Source organism: Megascapheus bottae, chromosome 36 (assembly GCF_031878675.1).
Source record: "Megascapheus bottae isolate mThoBot1 chromosome 36, mThoBot2.hap1, whole genome shotgun sequence".
Taxonomy (NCBI): Eukaryota; Metazoa; Chordata; class Mammalia; order Rodentia; family Geomyidae; genus Megascapheus; species Megascapheus bottae.
The window spans coordinates 6,895,293-6,911,500 of NC_143544.1; the positions used below are offsets into that span (position 1 = coordinate 6,895,293).

Sequence of the window (16,208 nt, forward strand, 5' to 3'; positions counted from 1 at the left end):
CGGACTCCTCGGCCTCTCCTCCAGCCCCTGGTCAGGAGTTCCTGAGTTCCTGGATGTGGACATCGGGCTGTTTCCTCAGGTGCCCGAGGCCGGGGGTTTGAGAAACTTACACCCAGGTGGGGCCCCGGAAGGTCAGCTGCTCCTCTGCATCAGGCGTGGGATGACCAATCTTGGCCTTTTTTTTTTTTTTTCCAAAATTAATTTTGGGTTGAAAGGGCTCAAAGAAGCCTTTGTTCCTCTGATACTTCTCTAGGAGAAAGGCCCCGTGGGAACGCTGGTGTCTGTGGTGCAGCAGAGAGCATGCACCCTCCCTCCATCCCCCACCCCTTCCCTCGTCCCCCATATCCTCCATCCTCCATCCCCCATCCCCTCCAGCCTCCATCCCCTCCAGCCTCCATCCCCTCCATCCTCCATCCCTCATCCCCTCCATCCTCCACCCCCTCCATCCTCCATCCCCTCTATCCTCCATCCTCTATCTCATCCCCTCCATCCTCCATCCTCTATCTCATCCCCTCCATCCTCCATCCCCTCCATCCCTCCATCCCCCATATCCTCCATCCCTCATCCCCTCCATCCTCCATCCCTCATCCCCTCCATCCTCCACCCCCCATCCCCTCCATCATCCATCCCCTCCGTCCCCCATCCTCCCTATCCCAGAGCCCCCATCCCCTCTATCCCCCCACCCCCCATTCCCCTCGGGTTTTCAAGTGTCTCTTATCAGCTTGGAATTAGAATGACGTTAGTCATTCTGTCTTTTCCCCTCCTGGTTTGCCCCAGGGGTGAGGGATTCGGGTGCGGTGCTGGTTCCTGGGCCTGGGGTGGCGCCGAGCTTCCCGGCTGGAGGGGTGGCTGTCCTGTGGTGGGCAGCCGGCACAGCCGACCGGTCCAGACCCACGTTCACAGCCACACACTCGGAGGGCAGGCTGCAGCCAGCCGCCGTTTCTGGAGTTGGTGTTCTAAGGAAGCTCACTGTGTTCTAGAAGTGGTTGGTTGTCAGAGCAACTCATGCAGCAAGCCTTTAAATAGCAGCACCCTGGGACATCCATGCCCCGCTCAGCGCCCTGCTCTGTGCCCCGCGCCACGTGGCTCCCCGTGCTGGCAGACAGGGAGGGTGATGGGGAGCCGAGCCCGCAGTACCTGGAGATGTGGCTGCTGAGGCAGGATGTGGCCTCAGCTCCTCGGGTGCGGTCGTGTGCAGCCCCAGTGACAACACGTGCTCCCGCAGGAGCCAGCTGGGCTCCCGTGTCCTGGCCCCTGGGCTGCGTCTCCATCCCCCAGGGAACCAGGGGGAAGCTCCCCCCATTTCCACCCTGTGGGTTCCAGTCTAGTACTGCCCTGCCCTGGGCAGGCTGACTTGCTGGACAGCCGCACAAACCTCAGTGGTAACTCCTGCACTGCCTGCCCCAGCCCGGGCCTCCGCCGCCCAGCTTCCTTCCTGAGCTCCACGGTGTCAGCCCACAGCCATGCTTCCTCCAGGATCAGCACAGTGGGGACACGATGGGTGGGATAGACGGAGAGTGGAGGAAGGACAAGGAGATGGAGGCTGCGCCGATGATGTGTAGGTGGTAGGTGGGTGGCTGAGTGAGTAGATGATGGTGAACGATGGATGATGATGGTAAACACAGAGCAGTGGGAGAGCGGTGAGCAGGCAGAAAATGGATGGATGGAGGGAGGGAGGGATGAGGAGTGGATGGATGGATGGATCGATGGATAGATGGATGGTGAGGATAATGAGTGGATGGATGGATGGATGGATGGATGGATGGTGAGGATGATGAGTAGATGGATGGGTGGATGGATCGATGGATCGATGGTGGGGATGATGAGTGGATGGATGGATGGATAGATGGATGGTAAAGATGATGAGTAGATGGATGGATGGATGGATAGATGGATGGTGAGGATGATGAGTAGATGAATACATGGGTGGATGGGGGGTGATGAGTGGATGGATGGATGGATGGTGTGGATGATGAGTAGATGGATGGATGGTGGGAATGATGAGTGGATGGATGGATGGATGGATGGATGGTGTGGATGATGAGTAGATGGTGGGGGGATGATGAGTGGATGGATGGATGGATGGTGAGGATGATGAGTGGATGGGTGGATGGATGGTGAGGATGATGAGTGGATGGATGGATGCTGTGGATGATGAGTGGATGGATGAATGGATGGTGAGGATGATGAGTGGATGGATGGATGGATGGATGGATGGATGGATGGTGAGGATGATGAGTGGATGGATGGATGGATGGATGGTGAGGATGATGAGTGGATGGATGGATGGATGGTGAGGATGATGAGTGGATGGGTGGATGGATGGATGCTGTGGATGATGAGTGGATGGATGGATGGATGGATGGTGAGGATGATGAGTGGATGGATGGATGGATGGTGAGGATGATGAGTGGATGGGTGGATGGATGGATGCTGTGGATGATGAGTGGATGGATGAATGGATGGTGAGGATGATGAGTGGATGGATGGATGGATGGATGGTGAGGATGATGAGTGGATGGATGGATGGATGGATGGGGGGTGATGAGTGAGTGGATGGATGGATGGATGGATGGTGTGGATGGTGAGGATGATGAGTGGATGGATGGATGGATGGATGGTGAGGATGATGAGTGGATGGATGGATGGATGGTGAGGATGATGAGTGGATGGGTGGATGGATGGATGCTGTGGATGATGAGTGGATGGATGAATGGATGGTGAGGATGATGAGTGGATGGATGGATGGATGGATGGTGAGGATGATGAGTGGATGGATGGATGGATGGATGGTGAGGATGATGAGTGGATGGATGGATGGATGGTGAGGATGATGAGTGGATGGGTGGATGGATGGATGCTGTGGATGATGAGTGGATGGATGAATGGATGGTGAGGATGATGAGTGGATGGATGGATGGATGGATGGTGAGGATGATGAGTGGATGGATGGATGGATGGATGGATAGATGGATAGATGGTAGGGATGATGAGTGGATGGATGGATGGATGGATGGAGGGATAGATGGATGGTAGGGATGAGTGGATGGATGGATGGATGGGTGGATGATGAGTAGATGGTGTGGGGATGATGAGTGGATGGATGGATGGATGGATGGTGAGGATGATGAGTAGATGGTGGGGGGATGATGAGTGGATGGATGGATGGATGGATGGTGTGGATGATGAGTGGATGGATTGATGGATGGATGGATGGATGGATGGTGTGGATGATGAGTAGATGAATAGATGGATGGTGGGGGTGATAAGTGAATGGTGGAGATGATGAGTGGATGTGTGGTGGTGAAGCTGTTTCTTCCTTTCAGTTTGCTTAGTATGGGAGGCACAGAAACTGGATGGAATGTGACTCCAACTGAGGCACCAAGAAGACTTACAAGAGAAAGGGAACGGGGCCCTGGCGTCCCCCTGGGGCCCTGGAGTCCTCCTGGGACATGCATGGGTGGGGGCAGCTGCTGGGCAGAAGTCCCGCTGTCCACGGCTTCAGTCTTGTCTGCTCCTCGCTGTTCCTCCACCTGTGCCTGTGCCCTGACCAGCAGAGAGCCCCTGGGGCAGTGGCCAGGTGGTGGGGAGAGCCCAAGCCCGCCTTCCCCGTCCCACATCCTCGCCCCCGCCCCCCCGCTCCGCTCATAGCCCACAGTCTGGCGTATGCGAGGGCCCTCTGTCCTCAGTGTCGTCGTGCACTGTTCTGTGCTCATCCACGTACACGGCGTGGGTCACGGCGTCCTCATGTCTGTCCTCTGGCCCCACTCAGTGGTCTGCTCTTTGCCTCTGCAGGGCCTCATCAAGGTCCGGGGAGACCGGTGCTGGCGGGACCTCACCTGCATGGACTTCCACTATGAGGTGAGCTTGGCCAGCCCTTTCCCTGGGCGGACCTCCTGCAGTGCCCAGGCCCTGAGTTCAAGCCCCGGGATTGTATACACACACACACACATATATTTATATACATATATACACACACACATTCTGCCTTTTTTTGGGTGAATACAATATTCTCATGACTTGTTTTCCTATCTTGGTTTATTAGCTATAATTGCTAGTTACTTAATTTCTGTGGTTTTAGGATTTATTATCACATGTCTGTCCCAGCCCCTTCACGTGACGTTTCAAACATGCTCGAAAGCCACGTGTAGGGATCAGGAAGGCTGGAAGGCTGCAATCAGATTGTGAGTGAGGCCAGTCGGGGCAGCAGGGAGACCAGGAGACTCCGTCTGCTTGTGGGGAGCTGCTGGCGACCCCAGGAGGCCTGACGGGAGGCCACCACAGCCCCGTGTCCACACGGTGGGAAAGTGGGAGGCTTGGCTCTGTCCACCAGCCAGCACGGTTTGTTTTCTTGGGGACACGAGGGCTAGGACAGGGACCGCCACTGTGGCTGAGGCCTGCACAGGCTGCTGAGCACCTCGTGGTCCAGTCAGCCTGGGAGGACCGGAGGCAGACTCGCCCCTCTCCTGCCCTTCCTGGCCCTTCTGCCTGCAGACAGCCGACATTAATGCTTGTTTCTCGCCGCCCCACCCAGGGTTCCTTGCGCCCAGTTTGGCAGCACACATGGTGCAGCGGCATCTCCTCCACCTCCAGTGTGTGGAAGAGGTTTTTAAACAGAGGACAAACTCGCTTCTCGGGGCCCGCAGGCCACCCAGGGCTCACCGCCCCTCTGTCCCCGCAGACGCAGCCGGTGCCCAACCCGCTGGCCTACTACCTGCACCGCTCGCCGTGGTGGTTCCACCGCTTTGAGACGCTCAGCAACCACGTCCTGGAGCTGCTGGTCCCCTTCTTCCTGTTCCTGGGGCGCCGGATGTGCATCACGCACGGAGTGCTGCAGATCCTGTTCCAGGTAGGCCACCCGGCGCCCCAGTGGGGCAGCCACCCCTGCACTCGGATGGCCCTCCCCCCAGGGCGGACTCCACCCAGGGCAGCGAGGGCCCATGGGGCTGGCACGCTGCACTGGCCCGGGCCAGGTCGCGTTCCTGGAGTCTCGTTCAGGCATCAGAACACCAAGAATGGTGGCCCTGTGTGCCTGGTGGCATGGCAGGCCCTGCCTCCTGCTGTCCAGTCCTTAACGTGGCCAGCAGAGACACAGGGCCTCCTTCCCCGCCCCTCAGTCCAGGCGATGCTTTGTGAGGGCTCTGCCCACGTGTCCAGCCGTCAGGATTTCTTGTTTCTGCATGCGAGGCTTCATCCTGTGCTCAGTCGTGGTGGATGCTGAGCTCAGCTGGGCTTCTCATCTCTTGCCCGCGGGCTGCGGGATTTTCTCCTCTCTGTGGACTGATAGTCAGTCCCCTCACTGCTACCCAGGGCAAACTCCCCGGGGTTTAGTGTGGGATGTGGCATGAGGACAGCCCCTCGGAAGAGCCCTGCGGGAGGGGCCGCCCACCGAGGACACACGGGCCTGGCACAGCTCTCCGAGCGTCTGCGCAGCCCAGCGGGTTTCAGAGTTCTCAGCCCAAAGAGGCGCTGCCGTCCTCTGAAATCTCAGGACCAGGTCTGAGGCTTGGTTAGGGTTAGGGAGCCGCTGCACGGTGCCGTGTCCTGCCTGGTGCGTGTGGCGCTGCTCGGGGGCTCCCGTGGGGTCTCTCCACTGCTTCTCTGTGCCATGTGCATTCACCCTGTGTCCCACAGCACGTGCTCACTTGCAGGTGCTGCTGGAGCAGAGCAGAGCTCAGCTGGGCCTGAGAAGGGCAGCCAAGTAGAAAGAGCGGGCGGGGGACGTCAGCCGCCCTGCGAGGCCGAGGGCCACCGGCCACCGGGCCTCGTGACCTCCTCACCGCGGGCACCGCACTCCACGGCAGCTCCATTCCCAGAGCTATGGCAAAAGACAACCGTGGATTTTTTTTCTGGACATTTGTCCAGTCTGGCCTTGAACTCAGTTCTGCCCCCTCCCCCAGGCACTGGCGTCTCTGCACGGGGCTGGTGTTGGCTGTGGGGCGACCTCCTCCCTGTGGGTGTGGTCCCCCTGCATGCCCCCGCACAGACACACTCACCTCTGTCCATCCGCCTGGTCTAGGGCTTGGGTCAGTGTGTGCCTGGACTTGGAGATTCCTGTCAGACCAAATTCTGGATGCCTGTATCCGGCCATTCCCTCTGCTTTTGTCATCTGTGCCTGACATGAGGGAATCCTGAATTGCCACCCCAAGGCGGTCCTGTGACCATGTGTGTCCTTGTGGGCAGTCCCTGGGAACACGTGTCCTCCAGGAGAGGTCCTGTGAGCACGCGTGTCCTCCATGGGCAGTTCCGTGAGCACGCGTGTCCTGTGGGAACTGCAGGCCCAGCAAAGGTCAGCCCTGCGCTGGCCCTGCAGTGCCTGCTGCCTGGCTGAATCTCCCCGCCTCTCGCTCATGGCAGCATGTGCGGCCAGCGCAGCCAGGCTGCGCTGGCCAGCAGTAAGCACGGATGGGCTGCACTGCAGCCCTGAAGGGAAACCAGGAAGAGAACATCCCTCTGGAGCACTCAGGCTGAGCTCTGTGCCAAATTCCATTCTTCCTGCTGAGAAAACAGCCGGAGGGAGGAGGGAGGGGAGCCTGGAGGGCCTGGCCCGACCCCGAGCATGGCCACCAGCTGTCCAGCTGCAGTGGGTCGTAGGATTCTGCACAGACCTCTCAGCGGCCGCGCTGTCCCTTCCTCTGCTCTCCTGGGCCAACTTCTCCAGGCCAGCAGCTCCCAGCACCCTGGGCGCCCAAAAGCACTTACCCCCCACTTGCCCCTGCCCGTGACTGCCTCTGCAGTCCTGAGCCTCCTGTCCTGTGCCCGGTCCTGGAGACGCTGTGCAGGAGAGGTGTCCCCGCTGGAGCAGTCAGGTCCTGCAGGCCACAGCCAGCCAGCCAGCGCAGGACAGGTGTCCTGCCTCAGTATCCAGCGTTAGGTGGGCTAGGGAGGTTCCAGCTTCTGCCTCAACACAGACCCTCACCGCTGACCCCAGAGGAGTATTGCTGGGGTCGTGGGTCCAGCCCCAGCCTGGAGCACTGTGGGGCTGAGTCTTGGCTGAGGGGTTGGGTGCACAGCCACTGTGTGTGGCATCCTGAGATGCTAAACTCATTTTTCCATGTGCTGTGCTCAGGGGAAGGGAGGATCCCGGGCCTGTATCATGAGGTGACCTGGTGATGAGGAGAGTGTCACGGGGGTGGTGTGGAGTGGTGATGAGGAGAGGGCTCACAGGTGTGGAGTGGAGTGGTGATGAGGAGAGGGCTCACAGGTGTGAAGTAGAGTGGTGATAGTTGGGTCTCATGGGTGTGGAGTGGTGATATTTGGGGCCCACGGGGGTGGAATGGTGATAGTTGGGGCCCACGGGTGTGGTGTGGAAGCCACCTCCATGTTCAGAGGTCCAGTGGATTCTCCGCTGACCACTGCAGCCCCCACGGCACAGGAGATGCCAAACTGATGCCGGGTCCGGATGCCTGAGCTTTCTGAACCGCTCCCAAGGGACCCGGCCTAGGTGGGGCCTGGCCCCCGCTCTGCAGCACCATGCCAGGGGTTCTGGAGGCGACTGTGGCCCCACGTCTCCCCTGCCGGCCATGACACCGAGGCCACTCAGGATAGCTGCGTGGTGCTGTCTCAATCCCCTGCACAGGCGGGGCCCCGCCCTCACGGAACACCGTCCCGCACACAGCACCGAGCACCGTGCTGACCTCCTCTCTCCAGGGTGGGGAGCCCAGTGGCCACTGGTTTCCAGGAAGCTTTCCGGACAGGGCCATCCCGGCTGTGGGTCAAGGCACTGCCCGGTGGGCTGGCCCGGCATCCCCGTGGGGGCCGCCAGGGTGCACAGGCTCCAGGCGGAGGCCCCACTCAGGCCCACGCCCCGTCTAGGTGGTCCTCATCCTCAGTGGAAACCTGAGCTTCCTGAACTGGCTGACCATCGTGCCCAGCCTGGCCTGCTTCGACGACCTGGCGCTGGGCTTCCTGTTTCCCTCGGGGCCACACGGCCTCAAAGGCTGCGTCCTGAAGATGCAGGAGGAGGAGGAGGCCCGAGGGGCCCCACCACAGCCGACTCGCGGTAGGTGACACTTAGCCGGTCCCCTTGAGCTGGGAGGCTGGGTCCGCCACAGCCAGAACAGGGCCTGCCTGGCCCCAGCCCCTGGGAGGGCACAGGCCCCTGTCCACCACAGCCAGGACAGCCCGGAAGGGGACACACTGCAGACTGTCCCTAAGCCCGGGGGGGGGGGGGGGTCAGCCAGGGCCGTCCCAGCCCCTCCCACCCGCTGGGCACCCGCCTGTGAGGACACCTCCTCCCCGGGCGGGGACCCTCCGATGAGGACGCCTCCCCCTCTGCCAGGCTGCAGGGTGCGGCAGCTGGTCCACCTGGCCCTGGCTGTCCTGGTGGCCTGGCTCAGTGTGCCCGTCGTCCTCAACCTGCTCAGCTCCCGGCAGGTCATGAACACCTCCTTTGGCCCGCTCCGCATCGTCAACACCTACGGGGCCTTCGGAAGGTACGCCCGCCCCCCGTCCCCGCCTCCCGTCCCCCCCCCCCCCCCCGGCCCCCCGGGAGGGTGTGACATGGTCCTGCCGCCTGCAGCATCACCAAGGAGCGGACAGAGGTGGTCCTGCAGGGCACAGCCAGCACCAACGCCAGCGCGCCCGACGCCATGTGGGAGGACTACGAGTTCAAGTGCAAGCCGGGCGACCCCTGGAGGCGGCCCTGCCTCATCTCCCCCTACCACTACCGGCTGGACTGGCTCATGTGGTTTGCTGCCTTCCAGGTGGGCGTGGGCCCTCCCCTCCCCTCCCCCAGGCTCAATGGGAGCCACGCAGCCCCAGGTCCACCTCCACGGGGACAGTGGACCATCTTTCCATGGAGTGTGGGTGGGGACAGAGCAGCCTCTGGCTGGGAGGACACCAGGCCAGCAGGTAGTCAGTCCCCAAGCAGGACCGAGCCAGCCAAGCTCGGTGCCTGCAGGGAGAGGGCGTGGGGCCCTCAGGTAGGGCAGGAGGCAGGGCCAGTGGGCGTCACGGGGTTGATAGGCAGCACTGCACCGGACGCCCTCGACCCTCCCACTGCCTCCCTCCCAGACCTACGAGCACAACGAGTGGATCATACACCTGGCCAGCAAGCTCCTGGCGGGGGACGCCGAGGCCCTGTCGCTGCTGGCCCACAACCCCTTCCAGGGCCGGGCCCCTCCCAGGTGAGCACACCCCACTGCACCTGTGCGGGCCCAGGTCCTCCCTGTGAGGGCAGCTGGTGGCCTCGCTCAGCTGCCCTGTGAGGTGGAGGCCAGCAGAGGCTGCAGGGCCTGCGCACACAGGCTCACGGCCCTCCAGGCCTACTGTGCGCCTGACCCCGAGGGCCGCAGGTGGAGGTCAGGCCCTGTGGAGGGAGGGCAGGGGCTCGTGGTGACAGTACCACGACTTGCTGTGGGAAGATGGAGTCCCTAGGAGCCTGGGGGCGGGCGGCACTAGAACCCACAGCCAGAGGGGGGCGGGCGGCGAGGGAGCTGCAGGGCTGCCTCCAGACCCGGCTGAGCACCCGCCGCAGAGCACAGCACTTACCTGCTTACCGTGGGCTGTGGGGCTTGAACCCTGGGCCTGAGCTCTTTTGCTCAAGGCTAGTGTCTACCATTCAGAGAATGAAATTTGGCAAGGAGCCGTAGTCCTGAGCTGGCCTCGGCTGACAGACACATTCCTGTTCTCCCTTGAGAAAGCCTGGGGACAGCTGTGCCCTGCAGCCACCCCAGCTGTCGAGGTTGGCAGGCGGGGTTGTGGGGACAGCCACACAGCTGCGCTGGGTCTGACAGCCCAGCCAAGGGGCACTTTTCAGGGCTGCCGGGTCCCAGGGACGGCTGAAATCCCTGTCCTGCAGCCACTGGCACCCCTGGATGCCATATACCTCTTCCCAGCCAATGACAAAAGACGGCTTCCCGGCCCCCAAGCGGTGTTCAGATAGAAAACCACTTGTCGCCCAGGAAGAGCTGGAAGTGGGCACCCAGACAGGAAAAAATGGCAGCAGGGAACCCTCAGTCACACACGCACCCAGACACATCAGTGGTCAACAGTGAGAGCTACAGTTGGCATGGGGAGACCTGTGCAAGTGAAAGCCTGGGATCTGAGGACCACAGTTCAAAGCCAGCCTGGTCAGGAAAGCCTGTGAGACTAATTAACCATCCCCCTCCCCCGCCCCGGCAAAAAAAAAAAAAAAAGCCAGAAGTGTAACTGTGACTCTAGTGACGGAGAGCCTTGAGTGACGGAGCTCAGGGACAGCGCCCAGGCCCCATGTTCAAGCCCCAGAACGATGCCCCCCACACACCAAAGCTCAACTCAAATGCCCTACCAACAAGTCCAGTCCTGACTTAGAGACCCCACACGCCGGGACCCCAGGCTCCTCAGGGGAGGCCGGGCCCCAGGTTGTCCTCTGTCCCCGCAGGTGGGTGCGTGGAGAGCACTTCCGGTACCGGTTCAGCCAGCCTGGGGGCCGGCACGCGGCCGAGGGCAAGTGGTGGCTGCGCAGGCGCCTTGGCCCCTACTTCCCCCCACTCCGCCTCGAGGACCTGCAGGGCTACTTAGAGGCCCGGGGCTGGCCGCTGCCACGCCCGCCCAGGCAAACCCCGGAATAAAGGCCAAGACTGCACTGCACCACACTCCGCGTGGAGTCCCACGGCCCTGCCCCACGCCTGCACTGCCGGCTGGCTGACCGTCCCTGCAAACGACACCCGGAGTCCCTCACCCCCAGCGGGGCCCAGTCCGGCCCACGGGGGAGCCTGGCCTGACGAGGTCTGGACCAGAGTCCCAGGGGAGCAGGGCCTGGGACGGCACAGGACCCTGGAGGGGCCCCACCGCCAGCACCTCCATGGTGTCTCAGCACCCAGCCCACCATGCCCTGGAGGGGCTCAGTAGAGGCACAGTCAGGCCTGTGTGGACCTGGGCCTGGGCGCCGGCCCAGGTGCAGACAGAGAGCTGGTGTTCCGGCCGGGAACAGGGCGCCTGTGTCTGCAGAGCCGGCCGGGGCCCAGGGCTGGGGGAGGGGGGCACATCAGGGTGGGGGGGTTGTGCTCAGCAAGGGCGGCAGCTGGTGTAGTCCAGGCTGGGGACTGGAGGCCCAGAGCTGCAGAGCAGGGACCCCCCAGCCCTGGCAAGCAGGGAATCAGGAGCAGCCAGGCTGGGGCCCAGGTCAGGAAACCTGACCTCAGGGATGGCCTCAAGGGCCTGTACCCAGCTTCCTCTAGGCGCTCCTCTCTCAGTGGGGTGGTGAGACTCCCGTGTGTGCGTGCCCGTGTCAGACCAGCGCCTGCCGACGGATTGGATGATGGAGACCCAGGGCCATTCTGCAGGGCTGTGCAGTTTACACCCCGCGCAGCCGGGGTCACAGGCCTTCACACCCTCTCCCCGCCCACGGCTAGTCCCGGGGCCACAGGTCCTCTGCTCCCTCTGCCACTGCTGTGAGCAGGGGCAACACAGCAAGGTGGGCCTGTGACACAAACTGGGCCCGGTCAAGGACCGCAGAGGGCCGTGCACTCTACCAGCCACTTCCCATAAAGTCATCCCGCCTGGGGAGGGGGTGCTGAAATGGGGAGACTGAGCCAGATGGGGATGCAGCAGAAGAGTGAGGGGGAAACCACAAGACGCTACCGAAACACATCACGGACAGCCCACGTAAGGAAGGAGGCCGGGGGCCGCAGCCCCTGACCTGCCAGTCTCAGACTCGCAGGGACTGCGATAGCTGCATATGGCCTGGTTCCAAACATCTCGTAAAGCCATGGCGACAGGCACTGACTCCCTGCCCAGGCCCGTGGTGCGTGGCTCAAGTCCCAGCGGCAGGAGGCTGGGGCAGGAGGCTGGCGAGACTGCACAGTGAAGCCCCATCCTAAGAGGACCAGCCCTCGGCTTGCTGTGAAGGCTGCCCGCAGGCATGGCGCCCCAGGACAAGGAAGAGGCGCTTGGTGAGATGGCGGCACATGCCTGTGATCTGCCTGGGACGTGGACCCCTGGAGGGCAGTGGTCCGAGACCAGCTCGGGCAGAATGTTCCACAGTGCCGAGGGCCTGCATCCATCACCCCGGGGCCACAGGAAGCAAAGGCGGAAGATGGCTTCACAGGCCAGCCAGGGCTCGCCGCAAGCCCCCAGCCTGGAATGACGGAAAGGGAGGTGGGCATAGGCCATCTACCTGCCTGGGCCGGGCCCTGTCCTCAGTGAAGGCCGCCAGCCCCTCCTGGCTCTGGGCTGCTTGGGGCCTGGTCCCAGCCATGCAGCTGGGCTATTTGCATCTCAATGACCGTGATTAATATTTTAAGGAGCCAGCTGTCTGAGCCTCAGGGAGCCAGGGAGGGGTGGGGACATGCCCACATCTAGTGGGGCCAGGGCTGGCTGTGTCACCAGTGTCCTGCCAGCCAGCTCTTCCCCGGAGGGCACAGAGGTCCACCAGATGCCCCTGGCTTGTCTGGTCAGCTCGGTTCAGCCCCCTCTTGCAGACACGGGGTCATCCGAGGGTCCCCAAGCCCACCCAGAACGGCAAGGTGTGAGCCTAGAGCACTGGCCCCAAACAGGGGTCACCAAGGGCCCGGGGTCAGGTTCTTGGGCCCCTGCTGCGGTGGCCCCGGCCTGCAGCCGGCCACTCCACAGGCAGAGCAGCATGGAGGTTCCAGGCCAGTCTGAGGCAACGTAGGGAGACCTCAGAATAAAACTGGAGGAGGCTGAACGCGGTGGCTCATTCCTGTCACCTCCTGTCATGGGCACAGGGGAATCAGTCGTCATGGGAGAGGGTGTAGGAGAGACGGGCTGAGGCCTGCCCTGGGCAAAGATGCAAGCATCACCTGAAAAGGTAACCAAGCGAGCTCAGGGTCCTAGGTGGTGGTTCTGACCTGAAGACTGGGGCAGCTCCAGGCCGACACCCTCAGCCCCTGGGCGGAGCTGAACGAGCCCAGGTGTGGGTAGCAGGAGACTGCATAGAAGGCAGCGAGTGCAGCTCTGGGGACCCAGGATGCCAGGCAGCCTCTCAGCGGTGGCCACAGCCGTAAGGGTTAACACGGTGGCAGGCTGGGGACAGCTGGACCGCCAGGTCAGCCAGCGCCACAGTTGTGCCACAGTGCAAGGCCAGCACTCCAGCCCAGCTGCTTGGGGCACTGCCCACACCTGTGCCCAGAACCCCGCGTCTGCCCCCACACAGGCCGGGGACAGATGTGGGTGGGAGGCCAGGCCCCGCCGGGCCCGGGGTGCCCACACCGATGGGGCAGTGAGCCAAGACGAGTCCAGTAGGTGGAGACAGTGGTCCACAGCCTTCTCCCCACGCTGGGAATCGTCCCCACGCAGCTGGAGAAGTGCTGGCCCCAGTGACATGGGGTGGGCCGGCCAGCTGCATCCCTGAGCCTGAGCTGCCCCTCCTGGAGATGTGGGACAGGGCCTGGGGCCTGGACCACCCCCAGGGCAGCCGTGGGGGGGGGCAGAACTCCACTCCTGCTTTGTGCTGCCAAACAGGAGATGAGTCTCCTGGGCGTTCCTGCCTCTTGAGTAGCTAGGGCTGCAGCTGAGCCACAGCGCCCGGCCTGCCTCAGCAGTGAGCGACCCAGGGGGCAATCACCTCAGGGGCTGAGCCGCCACGCCCACCCGGGGACACGCAGCTCACTCACACGCAGACCAGGGCTCGCCAAGCCGCGGACAGGCTCCAATTCCCTACGCCCACCGCATGCCAGTTTGTGGAGACGCTCTCACCCCAGATGAGTTTCAGGGCCCAGCTCCGAGCCGGAAGGTCAGAGGCTTTGGGGTGGAAGAGCCTGGGCAGCCAGCCTTGCCCCTTCTCCTCCGTCCCGGGCCCCGAGCAGGGGATGGGGCAGCAGACAGGCACCCCCGACGCGGTTGTGAGGTAGATGGTGCCGGCTCTGCCCACCCCAGCACGGCCTGGCTCCCACCAGGTGCCTGCACAGGAACCGACGGCTACCCCAGCTCCCACTCCAGGAGCGGAGTGCAGGCCGGGCCTAGAGCTCACGCCCGTCCAGGTAGCCACACGTGCGCACACAGCCACGACCAAGGCCTGTCCACTCTCGCTGGCTGTGATCCAAGCTCAGAGCCCATCTTCCTTGTAGGTTTGCTCTGGAGCCAGACCCGTGGCTTTTCTGCCTCCTCTTGGCGGTAAAAATCAAAACCAAATCTCAAAGGCCATCTACCAAAACCACACCGTGGTTTCCCCAGGAAGCGTCCTGCTGCGTGGAGGGCGCTGAGTGGGCAGCCCCTCCGCCCCACAGCCCAGCAGGAAGGGACGGAGGCCAGAGCCCCCCGCTCACTGCCACGCCCAGCCTCTGTCCAGAGCTCACAGCCACCACCAAGCACGGGAGCCCGGTTGAGAGCTGGCGTCTGTGCTGCAAAGGGCCCCGCGGTCAGTGAGCAGGGGAACAGGAGGCAGGAGAGGAACTGCTAGAGTCCTCCCCCCATCCTCCCCAGTCCTCCGTCTTCTCTTGTCTTCCTCCATCCTTCCCCATCCTCCCCCTAGTCCTCCTCCAGTCTTCCCCTGTCCTCCCCCATACTCCCCGAGTCCCCCTCCATCCTCCAGTCCTCCTCCATCCTCCCTGAGTCCTCCTCCATCCCCCAGTCCTCCTCCAGTCTTCCCCCTCTGTCCTCCCCCGTACTCCCCGAGTCCCCCTCCATCCTCCAGTCCTCCTCCATCCCCCAGTCCTCCTCCAGTCTTCCCCCTCTGTCCTCCTCCAGTCCTCTCCCAGTCCTCCTCCGGTCCTCCTGTCCTCCCCCAGTCCTCCTGTCCTCCCCCATCCTCCCCCAGTCCACCTCTGTCCTCCCCCATCCTCCAGTCCTCCTCGTCCTCTCCCAGTCCTCCTGTCCTCCTCCACTCTTCCCCCTGTTGTCCTCCAGTCCTCCCCCATCCTCCCCATCTTCCCCAGTCCTCCCCCGCCATCCTCTGTCCTCTCTCGTCCTCCCTCGTCCTCCCCTAGCACCGCAGGCGACAGGACAGCCAGCTGAGGGCTCTGGGAAGCCCCAGTCTCCCTTCCTTTTCCCCGGAGAAGGAGCCGTGTGGCCCGGCCAGGACGGAGGGGACAGGCAGACAGGGAGGTGTCACAGCGTTCCATGGTGAGAGCGCAGAACTCACAGCACGAAGGCCAGACGGACGGCACCCCAAAGCCAGGAGCAAGGAAAAGAGGAGGTGGGGAGGCGGGAGTGGGGGGCAGGGGTGGGGCAGGCAGGGGCTGAAGGAGGCGATGATTTTTCCTGGCTCTTTTCCAGCAATGAAATCGAATCCATCATCTCTGGGTGAAAGCTGCTGATGAAAATGGAGAGGCTGCGAGTGGGATTTAGAATCCCGGGGGTCTCTGCCAGGAAGATGTTAAGCAGTCTCAAAAAACTCACGCCACCCCGCCCATGGAGCGGGGCTGCGGGGCCTTGGGCAGCCCCCCTCTTTCAGAAGTGTCACCAGAGGCGGGGGTGCAGCCTGACTTGGGGGCCGGGGCACCAGGGAGGAGGCAAGGAGGGCTGATGCCAGCCTGCAGGGACCTGAGCCCACCAGGCTCCTCCCTCTGCCGCCTCCTGGGCTCAGAGACAGCAGTGACACCACCGCGCGCAGCCTCACCCGGAGAGCAGGCGCTATCAGCCTTCCAGGACCCAGGGTCACCAGTGGAACAAAAAGGGCTGTCTGGGGCCGGGAGTTTGGCCTAGTGGTTAAAGTGCTTGCCTAGCATGCATGAAGACCCGGGTTCGATTCCTCGGTACCACATACATAGAAAGAAGCTGGAAGTGGTGCTGAGGCTCAAGTGGTAGAGCTCTAGCCTTGAGAAAGTCGAAGGACAGTGCTCAGGCCCTGAGCTCAAGCCCAGGACTGGCAAAAAAAAAAAAAAAAAAAAAAAGGCTGTCTGCCCTCCCCCATCAGGCCCCCTCCCCCCTGCCCTGGCCCAGCCCCCCTCCTCTCACCAGCTCCCAGTCCACAAGCCAGAGCCATGTGTGACACTTGCAATGTTCACGCCTCTTCCTCCACCTGGCTCCAGAATGCTAATGAGCTCCTCAAGTTGGGTGCCAGCGGCTCACACCTACAATCCTAGCTGTCCATGATTTGAGGGAAGCCCGAGACGTTTAGCTCCACTAAACTACTCAGAAAAAGCCACGAGTGGCAGTGTGGCTCAAGTGCTAGCCTTGAGCAAAACAAACTCAGAGACAGTGCCCAGGCCAAGAGTTCAAGCCCCAGGACCGCCCCCCGCACACCCAGAGCCGCTCAGGCGCCGCTCACTGAGCCTGCTGGCGCCACCACCCTCACGTCGGGTGTGCTGTTCCCAAGCTCAGTA

At 62.5% G+C, this 16,208-nt stretch overlaps 1 protein-coding gene across 1 annotated transcript in view; it reads left to right on the top strand.

The window, feature by feature from the left end:
- The window catches only part of Lmf1 (lipase maturation factor 1), a 36,531-nt gene extending 25,881 nt beyond the window's left edge, over positions 1 to 10,650 (top strand). The window contains exons 5-11 of the mRNA XM_090324644.1: positions 3,796 to 3,861; positions 4,682 to 4,849; positions 7,816 to 8,002; positions 8,282 to 8,435; positions 8,522 to 8,705; positions 9,016 to 9,128; positions 10,364 to 10,650. Coding sequence (XP_090180770.1) covers positions 3,796 to 3,861; positions 4,682 to 4,849; positions 7,816 to 8,002; positions 8,282 to 8,435; positions 8,522 to 8,705; positions 9,016 to 9,128; positions 10,364 to 10,553 — 1,062 coding nt within the window. The 3' untranslated portion in view covers positions 10,554 to 10,650. The remainder of the gene's footprint in view (positions 1 to 3,795; positions 3,862 to 4,681; positions 4,850 to 7,815; positions 8,003 to 8,281; positions 8,436 to 8,521; positions 8,706 to 9,015; positions 9,129 to 10,363) is intronic.
- Positions 10,651 to 16,208: the final 5,558 nt, after the last annotated feature.